Source organism: Ursus americanus, chromosome 5, assembly GCF_024610735.1.
Source record: "Ursus americanus isolate L20-20 chromosome 5, mUrsAme1.1.p, whole genome shotgun sequence".
NCBI classification, from domain to species: Eukaryota; Metazoa; Chordata; class Mammalia; order Carnivora; family Ursidae; genus Ursus; species Ursus americanus.
The window spans coordinates 8555773-8579144 of record NC_142131.1 but is presented as its reverse complement, the minus strand read 5'-3'; the positions used below and the strand labels follow the sequence as shown (position 1 = coordinate 8579144).

General features: G+C 42.6%; 1 protein-coding gene across 2 annotated transcripts; it reads left to right on the top strand.

Moving 5' to 3' along the window:
* Window positions 1-5300: 5300 nt before the first annotated feature.
* Window positions 5301-23018, top strand: MACIR (macrophage immunometabolism regulator). Of its 2 annotated transcripts, none has more exons than XM_045808285.2 (3): window positions 5301-5351; window positions 13233-13322; window positions 20542-23018. In XM_045808285.2, exon 3 carries the CDS (start codon window positions 20565-20567, stop codon window positions 21186-21188), a length of 624 nt encoding a protein of 207 aa, XP_045664241.1. In that variant the 5' UTR covers window positions 5301-5351; window positions 13233-13322; window positions 20542-20564; the 3' UTR covers window positions 21189-23018. The 2 variants fall into 2 exon arrangements, with proteins under 2 accessions (XP_045664241.1, XP_045664242.1); XM_045808286.2 differs by lacking the exon at window positions 5301-5351 and adding an exon at window positions 10008-11375.
* The last annotated feature ends 354 nt before the right edge of the window (window positions 23019-23372 follow it).

The following is a 23372-nucleotide window of genomic DNA, read 5'->3' as shown; positions in this document are numbered from 1 at the left end:
TCGACAGAGATAGAGACAGCCAGCGAGAGAGGGAACACAAGCAGGGGGAGTGGGAGAGGAAGAAGCAGGCTCATAGCGGAAGAGCCTGATGTGGGGCTCGATCCCATAACGCCGGGATCACGCCCTGAGCCGAAGGCAGACGCTTAACCGCTGTGCCACCCAGGCGCCCCAGTGTCTTGGGATTTTCTATAGAAAATCAGATCATCTGTAAATAAGGGTAGTTTTATTTCTTCCATTCAAGTCTGTTTGTCTTTTCTTGCCTTATTGTATTGGCTAGAAATTCCAGTACAACTTGAATATGTGTGGTGAGAATAAACAATTTTGTCTTTTTCCCAGTGCTTAGAGATCACATTGGTTTTCTTCTTGAGTCTATTACTATGTGGATAATATTGAGTTTTGAATATCAAACCAGACTTCCATCCCTGGAATAAACTCACTGTCATGGCATCTATTTCTTTTTAGAGATTGCTGATTTTTATTTGCTAATATTTTGTTGAGTTTTTTTACAACTATATTCACAAAGGATATTTGTCTGTAGATTTCTTTTTAAATAGTGTCTTTTTCTGGTTTTGGTGTCAGAGTACTATTAGCATCATAAAATGAATTGGGAAGTGCTTACTCCTATTTTCTGGGAGGGACTGCAGAGTTGGTATTAATTCTTTAAATGTATGATCGTTTTTCAGGAGTTCTCTAGACCCAAATATTGCTTTTTTGGGAAGTTTTAAAATTATAAATTAAATTCCTTTAATAGTTACATGGCTATTTATATTATCTACTTCATATTGGGTGAATTGTGGTAGTTTCTATTTTTCAAGGAATTGGTCCATTTCATTTAAGTTGTCAAATTTATGAGGATGGAGCTGTTCATAGTATGTTCTTATTGTCCTTTTAATGTCTGCAGGGGCTACAGTGACATCTTCTGTCTTGTTCCTGATTTTGATCATTTGGGTTTTTTCTCTTTTCCTTAGCTTTGCTAGAGGTTTGTGAATTTTATTGATCCTTTCAGAGAATCAGCTTTCCATTTCATTCATTTTCTCTATTGTTTTACTGTTTTCAATTCCATTGATTTCTGTTCTGATCTTTATTATTTCTTCTCTTCTGCTTGCTTTGGGTTTATTTTGCTCTTTTTTTTGTCTTTAGATTCTTTTTTTTTTTTTTTAAAGATTTTATTTATTTATTCGACAGAGATAGAGACAGCCAGGGAGAGAGGGGACACAAGCAGTGGGAGTGGGAGAGGAAGAAGCAGGCTCATAGCGGAGGAGCCTGATGTGGGGCTCGATCCCATAACGCCGGGATCACGCCCTGAGCCGAAGGCAGATGCTTATCCGCTGTGCCACCCAGGCGCCCCAGAATTCTTTTTAGATTCTTAAGATAGGAGATTAGATTATTAATCTGAGTTTTCCTCTTTCCTAATGTACACATTTTAGTGCTGCAAATTTCCCTTTCCATACTGCTTTACCTGTGTCTCACATGTTCTGAAGTGTTGTGTTTTCATTTTCATTCAGTTAGATAAATGTATTTTAAAAATTTCTCTCAAGAGTTCCTCTTTGATTCATGGATTATGCAGGTGTTTGTTGTTTCATTCCAAGTGCTTGGGCATTTCCTGGTTTTCTTTCTGTTCTTGATTTCTAGTTTGATTTTATTGTAGTTGGAGAAGATGCTCTGCATGATTTAATTGCTTTCAATTTGTTCAGATTTGATTTATGAGCCAGGATATTGTCCTTCTTGGTATTTCATGGACATTTGAAAAGATTGTGCTGCTTCTGTTTATGGGTGGGCATAGATGTCAACGACATCCTCTTGGCTGAAGATGTTCTCGATCCTTGCTGATTTCTTGTCTAGTTGTTCTATCAGTTCTTAATAGAGGGATGTTGAAGTCTTCATTTGTATGTTTGCCTATTTTTCTGTTCAGTTCCACCAGGTTCTGTTTTACATAATTTGCAGCTTTCTTACTTGGTGCATTATATGTTAGTCTTTTGGATATGTTGACCATTTTATCATTTTATAATGCCCCTTTCTGTCTGTCAGTTTTCTGTGATCTGAAGTCTACTTTACCTAATATTAATGGAGCCACTTTTACTTTGTTTTCAACCATGTGTGCAAGATACATCTCTTTTTTCATTCTTAAACTTTCAACCCTCCTGTGTCATATATTTGATAAAGGACCCTAAATACAAATGACTGATACTGTATGAGGCTTAACAGCACAGTCTGAGACCTTAGAAATATTCCCTGGCTCCAAGTGTGGTGTTAGAGCAGGAGAGAGCTAAAGGGAGGGTTCAAGTGCGTAGGACAGAGCCAGCCCATCTCTGGACGTGTTGTACACAGCAGCATGTTGCTGTAGGTGGTCGCTCTGGGAAGGGACACTAGAACTTCTGTGGACAGATGCATATAAACCAAAGGACTTCCTCCCACTCCTTGTCATCACCACCTACGCATAGCCTGGCATGGAACTCTTGGAACTTTGACCCTACGAGGGAGTGGGGGGAAAACTTTAAGGAGAACTGAAGCCTTGAAAGTGAAATAAAAAGATGTGTTGATTCAGGGCCTGTTTGCCCTCGTTGCACATTCCATGCCCTTCCCGTTTGCCTCTGCGTTGCAGAAGGGCTAACCCCGAAGGGTGTATCCCTGGTTCTCAGAGTGGCTGGGACCTAGATTTGGCTGAATGTCAGGCGCTGGCAGGAGACGAGAGGGCACGAGGAGAGGAACATCTATGGTACATTTTCCCCCTTCCCTTGCCATAAATGACTTCTTTGGCAGTAGCTATTTCTCTTCTCTGGCTGCAGCTCCCAGGTTGACCCTATTGCCAGGCCCCTGGGCTCCCGTACCTCAGTCTCCTCCCTTTATTTCTCCAGTTAGGGGCCATGCTTGCTAATTTCTCGATTACCTCACCGTCCCCTTAGCTTCTCAGTTCTTCCATTGTCTGTGTTATCTTTTCCTTGCGCTTAGTTGTCTGTTTGTAAATACTTGAAGTGGTTTCTATTTTCCTGGTTAGTCCCTGATGGAAACAAATGGGTTTAGAGGAAAGGCTGCAATGTGCTATTTCTTATACACTTGGCTTTGTAGTTTATATCCACCATATTATTATCAAATCTACCTATCTTGTTCTCTCAAGCTGGCTGTTGGCTAAGTGACACTGTTATATCCAGATATAAGCGGTCTCAGGCAACCATCATTCTAAAGTGATTTTTCTGGGAAGGGTGGCTTGAGGCAAAGAGGTAACTTACACAAGGGATCTTTGAGATGGAGTGTCGGACTCCTCAGATTCAGGCCTTTCAGATCACAAGGTCTTTTTTTACATTGTCCCTATTGTTTATAAGCATGGCGTTTTTCTTTATAGATTGAATAGATCTTCACAGAACACAAAAAAGCTCTGGGAAGAGCTTCTGCATTCCCCACCTCCCTCAGCCACAGCCCCTACTAAGGCACAACAGATCTGAATTAAGGCAGTACCCAGTCAGGTACAGGTAATAACACATAAAGTTATTATCAGTCATTAACTGCCTCATGAACTGGTTTATTAGGTAGGTGTTCTTTGTGATACTCAAAAACTGACTGAAATTTTGATGGGGTGAGGAGTTAAAGGTAGGCTGGAAGCACCACCCAGAGAGCAAGGCAATTTGGAGACAAAGCCCTTTCAAGATGGCTAGCCTGGAGCCTAATAAAGCGAAGGGCAAACCAGCACTTTATTGCTTTTGGCCAAAGAACATTGCCAAACTTTCAGAGCAAAGGGCAAGGACAAGTCATTCTTCTGAAAGGTTATAGGATTTCAGACAGGACAGAATGAAAGGAAGTTTCCTAATGTTAAATAGACAATATTTTGGAAGTGATTTTATGAGAATGATCATCAGAACAATTCACTACAGTGTTAAACAGATTATAATCTGAAATAACTTTCAATTCACTATTGTGTCGAACAAATTAGAATCTGAAATAATTGATGCAAAAAAAATCCATTCATTTATTTATTCAACACATGGTATATTGTGCCAGGTTCTCTATTTGAGAAGCTACATACCTATCTATGTTGGAAATAAAATAATTTATATTTTCTAAAATTGTTCTTTAGAGAATATTCTTCAAAGTGTCCTTCTCCCTCTACCTTCCCATACTTACGTTAGTGCACATGGAGGTAGTATAAAATGTCTTCTAGTGGAGACAGCGACAGGCATCCCTGTTGAAATAGGGGTGTTCAGATTTATTTGCCTTTATATTATCAGAGGCATACGTAGATTTCGGAACAAGCTTGAATCAAGAATAATTTAAATTTGTATTAATTTACACCAAGTTTATGCCTTTTATGTTCAGATAAAGTATTTTGTTAAAAAAGAAGAAGAAACAACAGTAACAACAAACTCTCCTGGATTGAGACTGGAACATAAATTATAAATAACACTTATAAACCATTTTGTGGTTCCACTCTCTGGGTTCAGACTCAGCTCAGGCACTAACTAGGTGTGTGACCTCGAGGAAGTTAAACTTTCCAAATCTTTAGACTGTGGCTCATAATTGGTCACATCCTTACAGAAGTGAGAGGTGTAAATTTGGAAATGCACGTGAAAAGTCTTGGCACACAGTGAGAGCTAAACAAATGTCATATTCTTATCGCCGAGTTTATTGGCTTGTTTGGCAGAGGAAATGCATATGAATTGAGAATAGGAGAGTCTGATCAAAGAAAAGAATTTCTTACAAGAATGGAAAGACCAAGTCTGAGGATTCAAAAACAGCGAATCCAATCAGAATCTAAATTTGCATTCACCTCACCCCGCAATTTTCAAGATTGACCGTAAAATCTGTAATTTCATGGGCTTCCAGTCTTCTCGACTTCTGCTCAGTGCTGAGTCCCCCAAGCAGAGACCCACAAACGACAAACATCCCCACACCACCTAACTGAGGAAACCTGAGCGTAGCCAGCCAGGCCTGCGAGTCGGCGCTCCCCAGCAGGAGTGCCGGTTGGGACTGGGAGGAGGTGTTACGACTCCTCCTCTCCTCCCTAGTCCGCACCTCCCCCGCCCCCCGCCAACTACTTCAGGCCTCTTAGCGCCTTTCTCTCGCCGGCCCGCCCTTCCTCGGGGTGTCGGAGCTGGGCGCAGGAGGCGGGCCCAGCGCTGACGGGCTGAGCCTCCGCAGCCAGAGGGAGGAGGGCGGGAAGGCGGGCGGGGGAGGAGGAGGAGGCGGGGACTACGCCGGGCGGTAGCTGGCGCCGAACGCGGTGGGAGAGGAGAGGGTACCCGGCTGGCTCGCCTGGCGGCCTCTGCCCGGATCTCGGCGCCGCAGCCCTGCGCCTCTCCCGCCCTTGCTCCGGCTCCGCGGCCCAGGCACAGCGGAGGTGGCGGAGCCTTGGGCCACCGGTAGGTTGCACGGGGACGGCGGTTCCGCCTGCAACCTTTTGTGCTGCAGAAAAGGTGGTGGTGATGGGTGGGTGGGTTGGGGGGTGCCCCAGTCACCGAGCCCCGGTGCCAGCCCCAGTCGCGGCACCGCCCCTTCCTCCCTGCCTCGTGTCGGGGCCGGGCGCGCGGTGTCCGCGCGGTGCTGGGGAACCCCGGACGGGCGGGCCTCCGGGAAGGGCGGCGGGTCGGCCCCAGGGGCCCCGGGCCTCGGCAGGCTGGTCCTTGGGCGCCCGAGCAGGAGGCTGGGGTCTGGTGAACTGGGTGGGGCCCTTGCGGGGTGCGGGGAGCCCGCGGCTGCTTGGCACAGGGGTGGGGCCGGAGACGCCGTGAGTGTGCAGCGCGTGTGAGTGTGCGGGGGCGTGCGCCCCCGTGCGCGCGCGGCGTGCGCTCGCCGGGGAGGTGCGGGGACTCGGCGAGCCGGAGCGCCTCTCCCGCTGTGCGGCGGTGCGGAAGTCGGGGCGCGTTGGCGCGCACGTTAGTTCCTCCGCCAGCGTGCCCGCACCGTGGGGCAGCCGGCCGCGGAGCCCCATTGAGAAGTAGCTCTTTCCCGGGCCTGCTGCGCCTCTGGCCGCGCGTCCCGGCCGCGCGTTCGGTGCGACTGCCCCGGCCAGATAGCGCCTGGGGGCGAGTCCTGACGGCCTTATCTCGTGGGCCCTCCTCGCCCGAGCTGCAATCCCGGGGGTGAGGCCGCCCTCGAGCCCGCAGCCCGCGTCCGCTGCGCTTCTGCCGGTGCAGCGGGGGCGAACGGACCGGCAGTGCCCGGGGGCGCGCGTGTAGATTGGGGCCGGGCGCTGGCCAGAAGCGAAAGTGGCAGATTTGTCGTTGGGCATCTCCGCCCTCTCCCCACCTGTCGCGGGTGGACTTTGGGGCGGGTGGTAACAGAGGAAAGGGGTTTCCAGGCGGGCGGCAGTCAGACGTTGAGCAGGCGGCCCCATTGTGAAGCTGCCAAACTCTCTCTAGTGGTGGAATCCGCAAATCTGCCAGCTAGGCGATGGGAACATGAAGGGAATGATGGCCCCGTCCTTTTCCCCTTGCAAATGTTCCACATCCTTAGGGTCTTCCTGCTTCTCCACCCACATCAGTTTGCACCCGGGTGGGTTAGTGATCTGTGTCGAGCCAAGATGCTGAGAGTGTATGCTTATGGTTGTAGAGCACAGGTAAAACTGGGGCTGGGAACTTTCCAATGATTTGAGGAAGAATGGAGAGGCAGTAGCATTTTATTGCATGCTCGCTACTGCTAGCCGAAGGAACAGTTCTTGCACAACATTTCTGACGTTACTAGAACTCTTTATTTTACATTGTTTTTCTCAGATGAGCCACCCTACAATTTAGAGTTGTTAGTTGCTTAATGTATTTTTTTTAACCCTGTAGAGGAAGTTACACACTAAGAGAGAGAGAGAAATGATGTCTTCCCAAAGTTTATTTTCTCAGTGATTTCAAAATATAGCGTTGGTTATTACTGCAGAAGCTTTTGGTACTTTATTCAAGACCATGATTTATGCTTACACAATTATGTTTAATGAATGTTTCACAGATTTCAGTGTTTCTATCATGTAGCTGTGTGTGCATTATAAACTTAATAAAATGACCAGGATGAAATATAAGGATTAATAAGCCGTAGACCTCTTGATTTGATAAGAACGGTGTATACTACATGCTTCTGTCAACATTTTAGTTAACCACAAGTGAGACTGTTTAATAGTGACTATTCTAGGACATAAGATAGATAGGGTATTTATTGACCTTGGGTAATGGTCAGCGAATTTGTTTACTTTGTATAAATTTGTATCCTTTGGAGAGCTCTTGTACACCCTTGAAAGTATTTAGTGTGGGGGGAGTAATAAAACTTTATATACAGGGTTGAAATTTGCTGTGCTGTTGTGGATTTCACATCCTCTGGGGGAAAAAAATCAGCTCTTTTCCTCCAGAGAGAACTCTTGATTCCGTCACCAGCCTATCAAAATACGTTCCTGGATTTAAGCTTTCATGTGGAAGGTTAGCCACTTCCACCGTGCGCACCTGTCCGATTTCGGTTATGCTTTCCTAAGAGGCAAATTTCTTGTAAAGACTGCATGTAGATCTGGAGTTCCAGTTACTGTCTGTCATATTTGTAGTGAAACCAATTTTTTTTTCCTAAAAGTAGAATGGTGACTTTACATAATAGACAACATTGGTAATCTAGCTTTAATTTCTACTAGCAGAAATAGAGGGGAAAATGGATGCTGCACTTTCAGGGCGTCGCTATTAAAAGAACTGATACTAGGAAGAGAAACACATGTTTTTGTCTTACTGAACTGATTATGGGTTGTCTTACCCCCTTCGTGAGGTTAATGGTTTGTTTTTGAGATCCAGGATGGTTTCAGAAAAGTCACACCCTACTTAACAACTCTTCTTAAAAATTATTGGTGATTTAGTTTTTATGAGTTACAAATGGAAAAGTGAGATGGAAGTAATCTCTGCAAGGAGCATGTAGGGTGGGTACAGCTAAGCATTTTGTTTTTATTGTGTATGTTGTATTTTGGCACTTAAACCATTTTATTTCTACTCAGTGTTCTGTTACTGGAGACATGTTTTGGTCCTTATCTTTTTTGTTTTTAGAGTAATGTTTGAGACTAGTGGTCGCAAAATATTTTCATTAGTCTGAATGCAACTTTTAAAAATTGCAATTTTTTTCAAGTGCTTTTTAAAATTATTGATCTCTCCTTAAATAGCTAATCTGAGAAATAGTGCCTGTTTCCATTTTTTTTTCTTTGTGTTTTGGGATCTAGAATTAGAACCCATGACTTCTACACTACCATTTTTCTTTGCCTAAAATTTTATCTTGTTTTCCATAATATACTCTTTAATGATTAGTGGGATTTATTTGCCAAAATTCACAAGGGCTATTTGCTGGCCTTCATATTTATAACCATATGATTTGGAAGTGATAGATTTTAATTTTTTTCTTTTAAAAAACCTTCTTTTTTAAAGTAGGCTCCACAGTGGAGCCCAACACAGGGCTTGAACCCACAACCCTGAGATCAATCCCTGAGCTGAAAATATGAGACAGACCCTTACCGACTGAGCCATCCAGGTGCCCCTAATTTTTTATTTTTTATTTTTTATTTTTTTTCTTCCAAACTTATTTAAATTCTAGTTAGATAACATATAGTATAATATTGGTTTGAGGAGTAGAATTTAGTAATTCATCCCTTAAATATAACACCCAGTGCTCAGCATAACCAGTGTCTTCCTCAATACCTGTCACCCATTTAGCCCACCCCCACCCCCTCCCTCTGTCAACCCTCTGTTCTCTGTCCATTAATTTTTTACTTATTGCTATTTTGTTAGTGGATCTGTGCTGAAGTCTGATACTTACGGCTTTTTTGTACATAGGGATTTTGTGTGGGCTTGAACATTTCCGTGTGGAGCTTTCTGTATTTGGGGGAAAAATACTCCCTTCTCTGGGTTCCCGGTACCATTCAGGTTTACTGTTCTACGTAATAGATTTCCATGTATTTCCGTGTCTGTCTGTTTTTCCTTCTCGCCTGGTCTCTGGCTTCACTTTTGTATTTGCCCCAGTGCCTGTACAGTGCTGGGATATAATAAGACTCAAGAAATAATGTTGAATGACAGAATGAGTAAATGAAGAATTGAGTGGCTGAGTGGATACACCCAAAGAAATACTCCTCAGATCTTTATGGGAAGCCACTGGGCAAGCAGAGGGGTCTCCCCCCCCCCACCAGTGTTTCAGTTCATTGCCTTTTCATTGTTAAATATTACTTTCGAGTAGGATAGCAATGTAATTGCCAAACTGGGACACTTTGGAGAGATAAAGGGGGTGCTATAAATAATTATGCCGCATTACTGGCTGTGAACTGAGACATATGGCCACCCTACTTTTGAAGGACAGTCTTCTTTATTTACCTGTTTTGATATCTATCACCCCGACTGAGAAATTTGACACGCTTCCTGGTTAATGTTTGCAAACTTTCCTATTTGGAGAAGCTTCATTTGCAGTCGTATGTTGGGTGTCTTTTGCTTAGTCACTCATGGCTTCCTTATCCAGAGGCCTGCGGGAAGACCTTGGCCATGCTGACTTTTTCCTATTTTCATTGCTTCCAGGATAATGTCACGGGGTTTTCTGTTCATTTCAGCTGTTTGTAGCTGGAAGCATTATATATTCTAGCCTCTGCTCTGTTTACTTCAGTCTGTTTTTCTGCACAGCGTTTAGTCCATCTTGTAAGCATTTCACATGAGTTCTTTTCCTTCTTCTGTCTTTGAGAGGAGATCTGTTGATATCTTGCCAAGCCTTCATGGTCAAAACATTGGCCAGAATCAGCTGCAAATGTTAGAGATTTATAGATTTTTAAAGTATTCTAAAAATGTTATTTCAATCTATTCTAGATTTGAAAGCAGGGGAATCTTAAAGTGGTTATCTACTCTTGCCCTGGAGCTGAAGTGGAAATTTAGGAAATGGTTGGTACTTTCATAATAAACAAGTATATTAACTCATCTTCCCCATTAAGCCAGTGTCCATGGGCTTTGGAGTCAGACTGGTGACATTCAGATTCTTGTTCTGACTCTCAAATAGTGTATTACTTGGTCGAATACTTTAATTTTTTTTTTTTTTTAAAGCTTGTTATTTCAAGTGTTGATTTTTTTTTTTTTAAAGATTTTATTTATTTATTTATTTGATGGAGAGAGAGACAGCCAGCAAGAGAGGGAACACAGCAGGGGGAGTGGGAGAGGAAGAAGCAGGCTCATCGCAGAGGAGCCTGATGTGGGGCTCGATCCCATAACGCCGGGATCATGCCCTGAGCCGAAGGCAGATGCTTAACCGCTGTGCCACCCAGGCGCCCCCCCTGGTCGAATACTTTAAAATGGGGATAGTATTTTCCCCGTGGAGTAGCTATAAATTGCTTATAGCTTTTGGCATAAGGAAGTTGTTCAAAAATATTGGTTTCTTTTTATTAAAAATACAGTTCTTTGGGAATTTTCATAGCACAACCTTCATTGTTTCTAGCAGGACATGGAGTAAAGGCCCTTACTGTAGTTTTTCTCCCCCTCCCCCCTTTTTAAACTAGATTCCTTTATAGGCAGTCTCTTCAAGAAAATATATTCTTATACGAGTATCTGGTCTCGTTTCTTAATTCTTTCTCTTTCTCATCATCTCTATCCTCTTCCTCTTAGCCCCTGTGCACAGATAGCAGGTGGTTACACACACAGCAGTAAGCAGAGTCAGAAATGATTAAAAAATGAGGCAGGGAAAGGAACTCCCGCACCGTGGTTCGCCTGGGTGGCTCCGTGGACTCTGTTTGTATTCTATTTTTGGCCTGGCACTGCCGCAATAGGGATAATCAGTTACTACACTTTGTTTACTATGAAATTACCGACCATTCCTAGACTTCCACATCAGCTCCTGGGCAAGAGCTGGATAATTACTTTAAGGCTCTCTGTTTTCAAATCCAGAATGAAGTTTTGGGTTGATTTTTCTTTTCCCCTTGAAAAAAATGTTGGAAAATATGTTTTTTCAATGCATTTCAAAGCTTGAAAAGAAACGCATCTGACCAAATATGTAATACAACTTACATGATAGCTTGAATGAGATTTTACAGTGTTTTCTAAATCTAGTGTTTATTTAGATTTAAAACACATCCAGATTTTTCTAATGTTCCCGCTCCTGGGTTTTCTGTCTCGATTTCTAAAAGTCTAAATGAAATTTCTCTCTCTCGGTGATAGAGGGAGCCCTGAAAAATGGGGTGGAGCTCTCTCTCTCTGTCTTCTGCATCCAACCATGTAACCAGCTAGTATTGGTTGACAGCGGTCTTGTCCTGCCTTGTGATGTAGGATTTCCGAGTGTCTTACGCGCTCCCGGGACACAGGGTCCGTGACCGAGACCGACCTCGTACAGGCTGGGCGCGTGCCTTGACGTCCTCACATGTTCAAGTTGGAAGGAACACCAGAACCAGGAGCGAAAACCACCTCCTTCTAATCGTTTCACAAGTGAGGCAATAAAGCTTTAAAATAAAGTGCCTCCCCACACATTTGAAATAGAATTCCATTTACAGAAATTAATTTACATTTTTCGGGAACATGGTTATTGTGTAAAAAGCTGTCCCTCGGGCTTATCCCCGAACAGAGGCCACGTGTAGACAAAGCAGCGCCAGTGGGCTTCGGAGTCCGACAAAGCGGGGCGCAGGCCGCCGCCTGACTCTCCACGCAGTGCTCCACGGAGCCCTTTCCGGGGGGTGGGCTGCCGGCTCCCCAGGAGCGGTGGTGAGGCCGCGGCGCTAGGGGCGGCCGTCGCTTCGGCCCACGGAAGGGGCTCCAAAACAGGCGTTTCTCTCTAAACTTCCCTTCCGTTGAAAGCCCACTTACTGAAGAAGAAATCAGCTTGAACTTAAACAACAGTAGTGGGGACGGTTTGAGAGGTGGGCGTGTTGGGTAAAAGCACCTGCCGTCAGGCCGCAGTTTTGCTGCGTTGCAGTTCACTGGACGCAGAACCCAGCGGCTTCGCTGGTGGAGGAGAACCCAGTCTTCCCTCCGTAGGTGTCTTGGTTAAGCAGCCTGGACCCGGTTTGTGGCAGCTGCCGGGGCAGGGAGCATCGCGGGTCTGTTTCCTCCATCTGGGAGGTTCCAAAGGCTGATGGCCAGGGGAGCGCCTCAGAGTGACAGGCGGGTCCTGGGACACTCAGTCCTGCCAGTTTCTCAAGCTGAAGAGGCAAATCTCTTTAACTCAGTAACCAGCATTTCCTTTGGACGAAACCCTTCAGGAGTGGCGAGGACAGTCATAAAGTGCCAAAGTCCTGGCCTTGTCCCTTGCCGTTGGCATGGGCCTTGAGGGCGTGTTGTCACTGTAGTCACCCTTGTGGGCCCTGTGGTCCTGGGCTGGTGAGATGAATCCTCTGAGCTCCCCGGAGGCTGCCTGGCCCCAGGTTAAACACAGCAACAGAAACCCAACCACCAAAGAGATCTTTACAGGTGGATGGGACTTTGGGGAGTTTTCTTGACCTGGAGAAATTAACCCAATTAACAAGGAAGGTAGGAGATAAAGATCGATTCTCACAAAGATAGATTCTCACACATTACCTCCCCAGGTAAGGGGAAGGCCTGGAGGAGAAGCTTGAAACCTAAAGCAATGTGAAAACTCTAAAGGAGTGTTGTTCCCCTCAAAAAAAAGTGTTTTCCAAGGCCTTTCCAATCATTTGCCTCAGAGCAGTCTTATGAAGGATTTTTATTGTTGCTGTTTTACAGCTAAGATGAGTAGACACCAAAAATTAATTGCATAATAATAACATCACACGTCTCTAAAGGGCTTTACAAGGAGCAGAACACGTTCCCCTGCCTCATCTCATTTGATCCACTTAACAACTATATGAGGGAAGAAGAATGGTATCGTCCTCATTTTAAATATTGCTCTTTATGCACGGTCAAGAGACAGAGTTCTTAGCAAGGCCGTGGCTAGGCCCTGTTCCTTTGACCCCAGCCTCATCTTTTTTTTCACAAGACACTGTGAATCTCTTGAGTACATGAAGAGAACTAGGGTGGTGGAACCACCATTAAACCCCCCATGTTTGTGTGTCTCTTTATTCAGTCCAGTTAGCTGCTCTTAGTCTGGAGGTAGAATTTCAGCAGCAGAATACAGAGGAACAAACATGATAAAATGTTGACAGTTTAATTTAGTTGAATAAAGTCAAATTGCTTTAATTAAATGAATTAATATTGCATCCTCTATAACCTGTACCTGATGTTAGTACCCCCTGCTAGTTCCATCCTGTGTTGCAGTTAGAATTGTTATAATTGCTTTATAAGTTGTGTTACTTGTTAAATTAAAGGTTTATTTTTATATTCCATGTTTAGTATCTGGCGTAGAGCAGAAAAAATATTATGCCTGTGTGCCCTTGGGACTCATTGGACATTGTACAGTGACGTCTTCTGGGATTTAGTCTGGTGAGTTCTATTTTGCTTTTTCCTTTTGTTAGCCCATTGTATGGACATAATATCATCATGTATTTTAAGGACTGCATAAACAGATGAATGTGAAATGTCGAGATATTGTTGCAAATATGTATACTACAGTAATGAAATTTTTAATGATGGCAACTGAAATTATTGTTGCAGATTGCTAACATTATTATCCTGAAATGTTTGCCTTATCGATTGAGTGGGGTTTTTCCTTATTCCTGTGAGATAAGGGGGTTTTATGGGATAATATTTCAGGATAGAGTGGATAAGAGGTAGTTGCTCTGATTTCAGGGAAATTTTAGTAAAATGTTAATCCCTAGAGATTGGCAAAATAATTTGCAAAAAGTTCAAGTGTATGTTACCATACGTAAAGAATGGCAAACAGGTGACTGGAGGGAGCATCAGTTTTGCTCGGTCATATAGCGGTTCACTGCAAGTGTGACCTTCCTTTTATTACACCATGAATTTAAACTTGTTAAAATTATGCAGTGCTGTTGTCTTTTCGTTGTCTTTTTTCAGTGCGTCATCTGTGTATCTGTGCTAACAGTTATCCATGTGGCTCCATGTGTTTGATGGTGAAAAAAATTTAATAATTATCTTTGTAGCTTTTTAACATTTCAAAAAGTGTATTAGTATGAGTTCGTGCTTTGGTATCTCATTCTATTTGGGCAATATCTTTGTAGGTCCTTGCTTTGAATTAGGGTGGTCAGAATCCTTGAGGGGAAAGAAAAAACTTGGGGAAAAAAATTCTGGAAAAACTTCTGGTTTCATAATAAGTGATCTCCAAATTAGCAGTCAGCAGCAGAATGATTCGAAAGAATGGTGGGGAAAACCAGACACCTTTGTTTCGTTAGGTAATATAGCGTACCGGATTTATGACAATGCGTTTTAAAACATTGAGAAAATGGAAACATTACTAAATTTTCAGTTTTGAGGAAAAAAGCAAGACGTTTGAAAACTCTAAGTACAAAATACTTTTAGAGGCTATTGAGCAAGAAATAATGTGGCTGAGCTAGTAACTCATCTAATTTAAATAAAGCCCAAGACTAGAAGCAGTGAGTGGAAGTTACAGGAACACGTGTGTGTGTGTGTGTGTGTGTGTGTGTGTGTGTCTGTATCTTTCTCTTCAGATACGCATGTGTATATGTAAGTATGTATACATAATTATGGATATAGTTATATATGTAAATACAAGGACAGTCTAGCACAGCTGCAAAGATGAAATGAACAGACTTGAGAGGTAGTGAGTTACGTGTCATTGGAGGTGTTCAAACATGCACTGAGCAACCATTAAGATTCCGTCTGACTCTGAGATTAGATAATTTGTAGAATTTTAAAATTAGGAGGATGGTCAAAAACTTGGACATATGTGATAGGCTTCTTTTAATTTTTTTTTATTCTTTTTTTTTTTAAAGATTTATTTATTGATTTGACAGAGAGAGAGACAGCCAGTGAGAGAGGGAACACAAGCAGGGGGAGTGGGAGAGGAAGAAGCAGGCTCCCAGCAGAGGAGACGATGCGGGGCTCGATCCCAGGACTCTGGGATCACGCCCTGAGCCGAAGGCAGACGCTTAACGACTGAGCCAACCAGGCGCCCCTTTTTTTTATTCTTAAAGTCAGACTTCAAATTGAAGAATAATTTGCATTTGGTAAAAATCACCGTTTTGTATAGGTTGATGAGTTTTGACAAATGTATCCAGTTGTGGAATGCCCACTATAGTCAATACATAGACTGTGTTAGTCACCCCGCCAAGATTCCCTGTGCCCCTTTGTAGTTTTGTCCCCTCCTCCCAACCCTGACCTTTTGCAGTCATCGATTGATTACTGCCCTATTAGTTTTCCAGGATGTCATATAAATAGAATCACACGTACGTAGCATTTTCTGTCTGCGGCTTTCACTCTTGTAATCCTAGTTTGCTCCTTTTTGTTGCTGAATGGAATTCCATCATATGGATGGAGCACAGTTTCTTTTTCCATTTCCCTGTTGATGGACATTTGGATTGTTCCCAGTTTTTGGTGATTATGAATAAAACTGTTAAAAACATTCATGTTCAGGTCTTTGTGTAAACATACATTTTCATTTTTCCTCGGTAAATACCTACAAGTAGAGTAGGTGGGTTGTTTAATAAACTTTTATTTTACTGTGTAAGTAATTGGCAGACTCTTTTGCAAAGGGCTCTACCTGGCACAGACTTCTAAGAAGCTAAAGTAACTATACCAAAGTGTGTGCAGGTGAAGGGCCTGTTTCTCATTCAGCAAAGATTTATTTTTATTATATATCCAGTTTTAACAAGTTTGATTAGCACATACTTTTTAAGCCCACAGTGGATTAGAAAGAGTAAGTTAGAAGGCATTAGGGACAGGCTGTTAGCAATTCGAAGCAGCCGAAAATCCAGTAATAGGACAGTAATCACTGATTTAAAACAAAACAAAACAAAAGGCAGGGACTTAGAGGAGTGAAATTTTTCGATCTGGTAAGTTCTTTTTTTTTTTTTTAAGATTTTATTTATTTATTTGACAGAGATAGAGACAGCCAGCGAGAGAGGGAACACAAGCAGGGGGAGTGGGAAAGGAAGAAACAGGCTCATAGCGGAGGAGCTCGATGTGGGGCTCAATCCCATAACGCCGGGACACAAGCAGGGGGAGTGGGAGAAAAAGAAGCAGGCTCATAGCGGAAGAGCCTGATGTGGGGCTCGATCCCAGAATGCCGGGATCACGCCCTGAGCCGAAGGCAGACGCTTAACCGCTGTGCCACCCAGGCGCCCCTCTATCTGGTAAGTTCTGACAGCTTCCCAAACATGTCTGCAGAGTAGAATCTCCTGGAGATCTTTTGAAAATTTCAGAGCCTAGGCAATGGCCCAGATGACTGAAGCCAGAGACCTGGGGTAGAGCACAGGCATCAGGAGTTGCTGAAGCTCCTTGGATGCTGTTCGCGTGTATGCACAGAGAGGACCCATGTGCCCCAAGCACAGCACGGTGAAGTTGTCGGCGCCGGAAACCCGGCCCTGCCTGCCTGGCCCCAGGCAAGCCCCTGCCTTGACAGCTTCAGTGTCCTCTTCTTCATAGTCAGATGCTCTGTATAGGTGAAATCCAAGATGATGCTGCCATTGAAACTAGGTGGTTCTAGATATTACTAGACTGACAATAGTCAAGCTTAGGGAGAGTCCATTTGCCAAGAGCCGGCTTTATTCCAAATGGATCATTTCTTGAAAAGGATTTTGTTCACATGGTGACATTTTTGTTCTGTATATTTAGACAGTTATATATGTTTTCTCTTAAATGGAATTGCTGTGTGTTACTAAAAACGGTTCAAGCATATGGGATAATTTTTTTGATTACTGATGGTGACTTTTTTTTTTTTTTTTGATAAGCCTGATGTAAAAAAAAAAAAAATATTCCCAGAATGCAGTACTTCTCAAAAAGAATTCTTTGTAAGGCAGTTGTGAAACTTCTCAGCTACTTTCAGAGCTGGTGTGAGGCACTGAGGCACTGAGGCTATATTTTTTAAATGCTCCTTGTGCCAAATGCTTGGGAGGTTTGACCTCCTGGGGAGTGTTCGGAGCCGAGCAGATTTTACACAGGTGAAGGTCTCTTGAGTGCGCTCATTCAGTGTACCAGGGTCCCCTACACGTGTATTGTAGTTTGGACCTGCTGCTGTTAGTTGCAGCCAGAGTTCATAATTGTGTGCCGTACCCCATGTTTTTTAAAATAATGCTCTGTGTACATTTTTCTAGTAGATATTAAGGTGTTACCTTGTCTAGTGTTGTTGAGTTTTGAATCCTCCCACATTTCAAAGAAATACAGTGGCCCCTGTGAACACTGTGAGGTCTTTCTCGTTTTGTAAGTCTTATGTCACCACCTTTGTTACAGATTAGATTGTGAAGAAATTTGATACTGAAGACCCTTAAGTGTCATTTAAAAAAACTATATATGTTCTTGGGACTTGTTTAGGAAACTCAGTTTTAAAGGTATTAGTCAACTACAAGTTGACTTTTCTATTCTCTTTTGTATTTTTTGTTCTGGACTCTTCTATCAACAGAAGTTTTTCTGCTTCTGTTATTATAATAACAATACTTCTTCTGTTTTCTGTTTCCGGTTTTCATTTTTGCTTTAAAGTACATATGAAAAGCATTAATGGAATCAGTAAGGGTGTTGTTGCTCCATGATTTCCAGCGGTCAGCAGTGCAGAAGTTAGTCGGCGTCGTGCCTCGTTTCCCAGTTCATGTTTATTCTTATTGATGCAGTGCGAGTGGGTGCCTGTTGCACATACCCACAGTACTTTTAAGAGTTCCTCGTAATCTTTTATCTTGGCAGTATGCATTTATGAGGCATGGTTTATTTTAGAATAGGAAACAAAATGCTTCGTCACGAATGGTTTGTTAAGAATAATAAACCTATAAGCAGATTCTGCTGAACACAGACCATCTCCAGTTGTCGTCATGGTAGCCATGTTTCCTGATCAGTGCTTTTATTTATTTTGTATTTATTTTTTCAGAGAGAGAGAGAGAGCAAGTGAGTGGGTGGGGTGGGAGACAGAGGGAGAGAGAGAGAATCTGAGCAGACTCCCACTGAGCGTGGAGCCTGACACGGGGCTCAGTTCCACGACCCTGAGATCATGACCTCAGCCAAAATCAAAAGTCAGACGCTTAACCAGCTGAACCACCCGTGTGTCCCTGATCTAGTGCTTTTAGTAAGACATTTTGCTCTGTGAAATACTGTACCTCCGTCTTCGGCGTCACTGTTTCCTTTTGCTTTTTTTTTTTTTTTGGTAGAATTGCAGAATTAGAAAGTAGCTAGGCTTCTTCAGATGTGTTCCGGTACTACTTCTGCTCATTTACGAGGTCACCTGAGGAAGTTGATCCTGTAACTGCTCCCAGGGTCTTGCTCCAGTATTTAAATCCAGGCAGGAAATTCTCAGGAATTTAATAGCATAAGACGTTTGCTTTCGTTCACATTGAAGCATGGAGGGCCTACTGTTTAGTCAGCATTCCACCTACCGAAAACCAAAATATTTGCCAATCAGTGTTCTCTTTTCTGAAACGCGGCCCCCACCTAGCTTTCTCAGTGGTGTATGCTAGGTGCTCTTTAGAAGGGCACTCAATATATAAGTAAAAAGGATCCTTTAAAAAAAAAAATCTAAGCAGTTTGCAAGAGTTGGGTTGTTGCACCATTGACGTTCCTACTTGAATATCAAGTGTGTCACCTAGTGTGGACTGATTGCCTGAGTGTCATCCCCTGGGTCATTCTTGCATGGTTCCCCATCTGTGTGTGCTCCGTTTCCTCCACAGCCTCACCGACCCTCCTCACCTTGTCTTCCAGAATGGAGTGTCAGAGACACACTTGCTGCCTGTAGCTGCGTGTCTGGTTAGGTAGGTTGGAGGCCTTGGATCTGTCCTCTTGTGCTCCTTCTGGGTATCTAGAATTAGTGAGAAAGGAAGTATTAGATTAGTGTGTCATTTGGTTTAAAGGAAACATTTGTTTATTCAGCATAAGGTTTGATGAAGCTTGGGCCCTCTAAAGTTTATTAGATAGAGATCTTCAGGTTTCTGTATGCTTATCAAAGTAGCTGACCGTCCCCAACTATTCCTGTCCTCTTAACAGAGAAATAAGTTACACAATCAAGTATAAATTTATTTTTACATTAATAATGTAGAATAAAGCCAATTACCTTAACTCTGGAAGGGTTGAGGGGCTACCATATTTTGATTAAATTAAATTTGGAACCACCTGGACTAAGATTTAGAGCAAGACGTAAGTAAAGCTCTGTGGATCCCTTTGTCGTGTGCTCTATCTCAGGACTCAGTGTTAATGTTCATCTTCACCTGTGCTCTAGATGTGGACTGCAGTGAGGACAGGATGGTCTCAGGGGACTTCTTCCCAGTCTTGCTTTATTTCCTAACGAAGGAAAGTATAGCACACAAGTGAGGGGATAAGGTTCTTTTTTTTTAAGCTTTAGAATTGCTTGGATTTTAAATGAATACCCAAACTTTGCGAAATGCCTCAATCAGGATAAGATTATTTGTTTCGCAAAAGGATTGATAAGAATTATTTAATATAACAGTCTTTTCCAATAAATTTTTCATCTTAAAATTAGTTACTATTTGACATCATTTTGGTTGGCAATCTGAAATACTTAAAATTGTGTTTTCTACTCCTCACTGATGCTTAATTAAAAATAGAGTTTCTCTGAATGACACTGTCACTCAGTTCCCCTTAGTACTTTTCATTTTCCAAAATTTGACTTATCGGCAGCTTTCTACAAACCTGGCCATTATTTGTGGTACTTCTTGTCAGGGGGTTTCCAAACTGTGTAGTGTCGTCCTCGTGATGAATAATACCAGCAGTCATTGAGAATTGTTCTGCCATTTATTAAACTGTTCAAAAGTGCAGTGTCTCGGGTATTGCAAAATAAAATAACTCCCAAATCAATGGCGTATTTTCTGATTAAATAGTCAAAGTGCATCTGATATTTTATAGATGTTCAATATTAAAAATGACCTGATTTCTTGGATTTAGGGTTTATGTTTAAACTACAGAATGGTTTGCTCTAAATAATTCATTGGGGACATGGGAGGAAGAACATTTGCAGAACTTTCCGTTGAGACTGACTCTCCTCCATACCTTAAAAACATTTTGGGGGCCTGTATTGGAACCTTTGCAGAAATCGATCCGTTTTCATCTCTCATGATGTGCCCCTTAAACGCAATTGAAAAAAATGTGTAGGTGTGTGAAGAGCTGAGTACTTATTTTAAATGAACAGTTGGGAAATATAAAGATGTAAGTTTTCAAGTTGGGAATATTCGGTGGATCCTTGTGGCACTGTGTAGGATATTTTTATTGGCCTCGTGTTGAGATCTGTATTTGATTTGCTTACTATCCTCTCAAGGAATAAACTTCGTGTGATTGAACGGAGTGCCTCATTTAGAGAAAGTACAGTTTTCTGTTGCCTTCTCCGTCTGAAAACTTTTAGCGGTCCTCCGGACTTTAATTTAACCTGCCTTGGAGTTCGTGCAGGCGGAGAAGTCGTAGTCATTTTATGCCTGCTCTGGAATGCTGTATAGACACAGATAAACGTCTGGCAGTTGGACAGGGGCTGTTTCTCAGGCCGGCGTCGTTTCGTGCGCCCTGAGCCGTCTAAACTGCTCCAGCTCGGCCCAAGGTTCTGTGCACGATACCGTTACGATCTGCGTCTGTTTGCTTTCAGGAGCGTGCCGACTGGTGCCTAAAATGGAAGTCGACGTCAATGGAGAGTCCAGAAGTACCCTGGCCACGCTGCCCTTGCCCGTGGCCGAGGCGAGCTCCCCGGGCAAGGCGGAAGCAGAGAAGCCCCGCTGCTCCAGCACGCCGTGCTCGCCCATGCGCCGGACTGTGTCGGGCTACCAGATTCTCCACATGGACTCCAACTATTTGGTTGGCTTCACAACTGGTGAGGAACTCCTGAAGCTAGCCCAGAAGTGCACGGGAGGCGAAGAGAGTAAGGGAGAGGCTGTGCCTTCCTTGCGCTCCAAACAGCTGGATGCAGGACTCGCGCGTTCCTCCCGCTTGTACAAGACCCGAAGTAGGTACTACCAGCCCTACGAGATCCCCGCTGTGAACGGCAGGAGGCGAAGGCGCATGCCCAGCTCAGGAGACAAGTGCACTAAATCTTTACCTTATGAACCTTACAAGGCCCTCCATGGGCCTCTGCCTCTTTGTCTTCTTAAAGGTAAGAGGGCTCACTCCAAATCCCTGGACTACCTCAATCTAGATAAAATGAACATCAAGGAGCCAGCCGACACAGAAGTGCTACAGTACCAGCTCCAACACCTCACCCTCAGAGGGGACCGAGTGTTCGCTAGGAATAACACATGAGTGACTTGCAGAGAGTGTAACCAGTTTAGGTCAGCCTCCGCTTGGCCGGAAAAACCCACTGTCGTACTCTGTACAGGACTCTTCCCATTATAGATGGTTGTATCAGCTAAGTGTTCCTGGAACATAAAAATTGTTTGGGTCAAAATTTGAATACAGGAACGAAATCACAGGTACTTGGGGGGAAATCATTCTAGAGCACGCAACTGCAAAGAAAACAGAATGTTGGCAGTTAGTTTGTATAGCTTTTTAGCTAGGAAAAAAAGGCTTTGGTACAGTAATACCATCTTTATGATTCTGACACTCAGATTGGGAATGTTATCTGCTTGGTTGTTGCTGACTTGGTATGATTCATTAGAAATTTCTATCTTTAAGTACTCAAGTACTTCTTTAATCTCTGTATTTTACTATAAAATGTATGTAATGATTTGTTTTATGAAATTTAGAACTTGAACATTGCTGAATTGGACCACTTTTTATTTTTAAATATTGAGTTTAAATATTTTATAACTGGTTTTGCACTGAAACAATTAACATTTCAGATTGACAAGAGAATAATCTTTCTTCACTTGCCTCAATAATACTATTGAGCAATGAATTTTTTTATTTCCGCATGGAAAGTTATTGATCTCTATGGCTGTAAAATATTTCTTTATAGCATTATTAAAGTGTGTCTTAATACAATTAAATTTGGGATACAAAGTATTTATTTTACAACGGGTGGGGGGAAGCTTTTCCAGAAAGTTTCCAATATGAAGTTTTCATAAGTTAAAAAAGTTTCCTTAGTGCTTACTTTCTAAGTTAAAAATTCATCTGGAACTTTAAAATGGAAAGGATTCTTTTAGTTGTGGATGATAGGCATAATACTGTTTGCATCTGAATGTTCTGTAAGTGAATGAAACTTGAATAGAAGGACTCACGATTTCTACTATCGAATGCTTAAACTAAGTATGAAGTGATACCATTCAGCATGGCATTGGGTCATTCCAGTTTTCTGTGCAGCTCAAGCACTCGTTGAAATTCCAGTTTCTAGGATTAGTGTAGGAGCCTAAAGTGCTTCTACAGTTTTAATGGGTTAATCCTGGATTACTTAACAATTTATGTCAATTGCACTGGTTTAATTTGTTGCTAAAGGAATAACGCCCTGGCTTTAGTAACAAATACAGCTCAACTATTCTTGAGTATATTTTGAGAAAAATGTATGTAACTTAACCTTTTGTAAAAGTTTCTATTTCTTTTTTTCTTTTTTGACTCTTGAAGGTGCAATTTATTACTGAATTGGCATTTCTGGCAGCATAGGAACTGCTTATTTTAAATTTCAGTTTGGGGGCTGTGAGTTTCTTAGGTGTTAGCAATCTTGCTTATAAAATATAAACACCTTTTATTAATGAGTGGGTCATTCCTGGTGCAGATATGACTTTCCTTTAGCCAGAATGAATGGCAAACTCTGTTTAGAGCAGAATAAGTATTAGGAAACCCTAGGAGCTCTTCATCCACATTTATCATGCTTTCACTGAGGCAAACCATGTGAAAGCGCCTTGCGGAAGTTGACCCATATCTTACTGAGTTGATCAGATTTCTTGGTGGGCTGGAAATTTTCAGCTGTTGTATATTTTCAAGTAAATTGCACCTTTGTAACATATTGTATTGACGAATGATCGCTAAGATTAACTCTATCTATACAGTCATTAGTTTGACAAGAAATAGAATCCTGTCAGATGCCAAAGAGTTGGGATTTTTACGTTTAATGATTAAACACCGTTATTTATTGATGATTTACCCTGTGGAACTGTATTATTTCTAACTATGAAATAAAAGGGTCATGTAAACACACATCGTTGTGTGGTGCTTTAAACAAGGTCCGTCATCGACAGGCTAGTTGCTGTTCAGGAATTATGCGTAAGGAGTTATTTTTAGGCCCCATTTTTGTTAAAAAAAAATGTTTACTTATGTTGCTCATTCGTGTTTCCGGGTAAAGGATATATTCATGGCAATGGTATGTATTCAGTCCATGAGGAAACACGGCTGTGTACCTGTGAGATCTGTCCCCTGCCCGTGCCCCTACGTGTTTTGTTGAGCTAAATAAAAATATGCAGCTCTTTTGTTTTGTTTTGTTTTTACTTAAAGACAAGTGAAGCTTAGTGGCAGAAATGAAGGGGTTGGAAGTTTGAGATATGGCATGTGTGC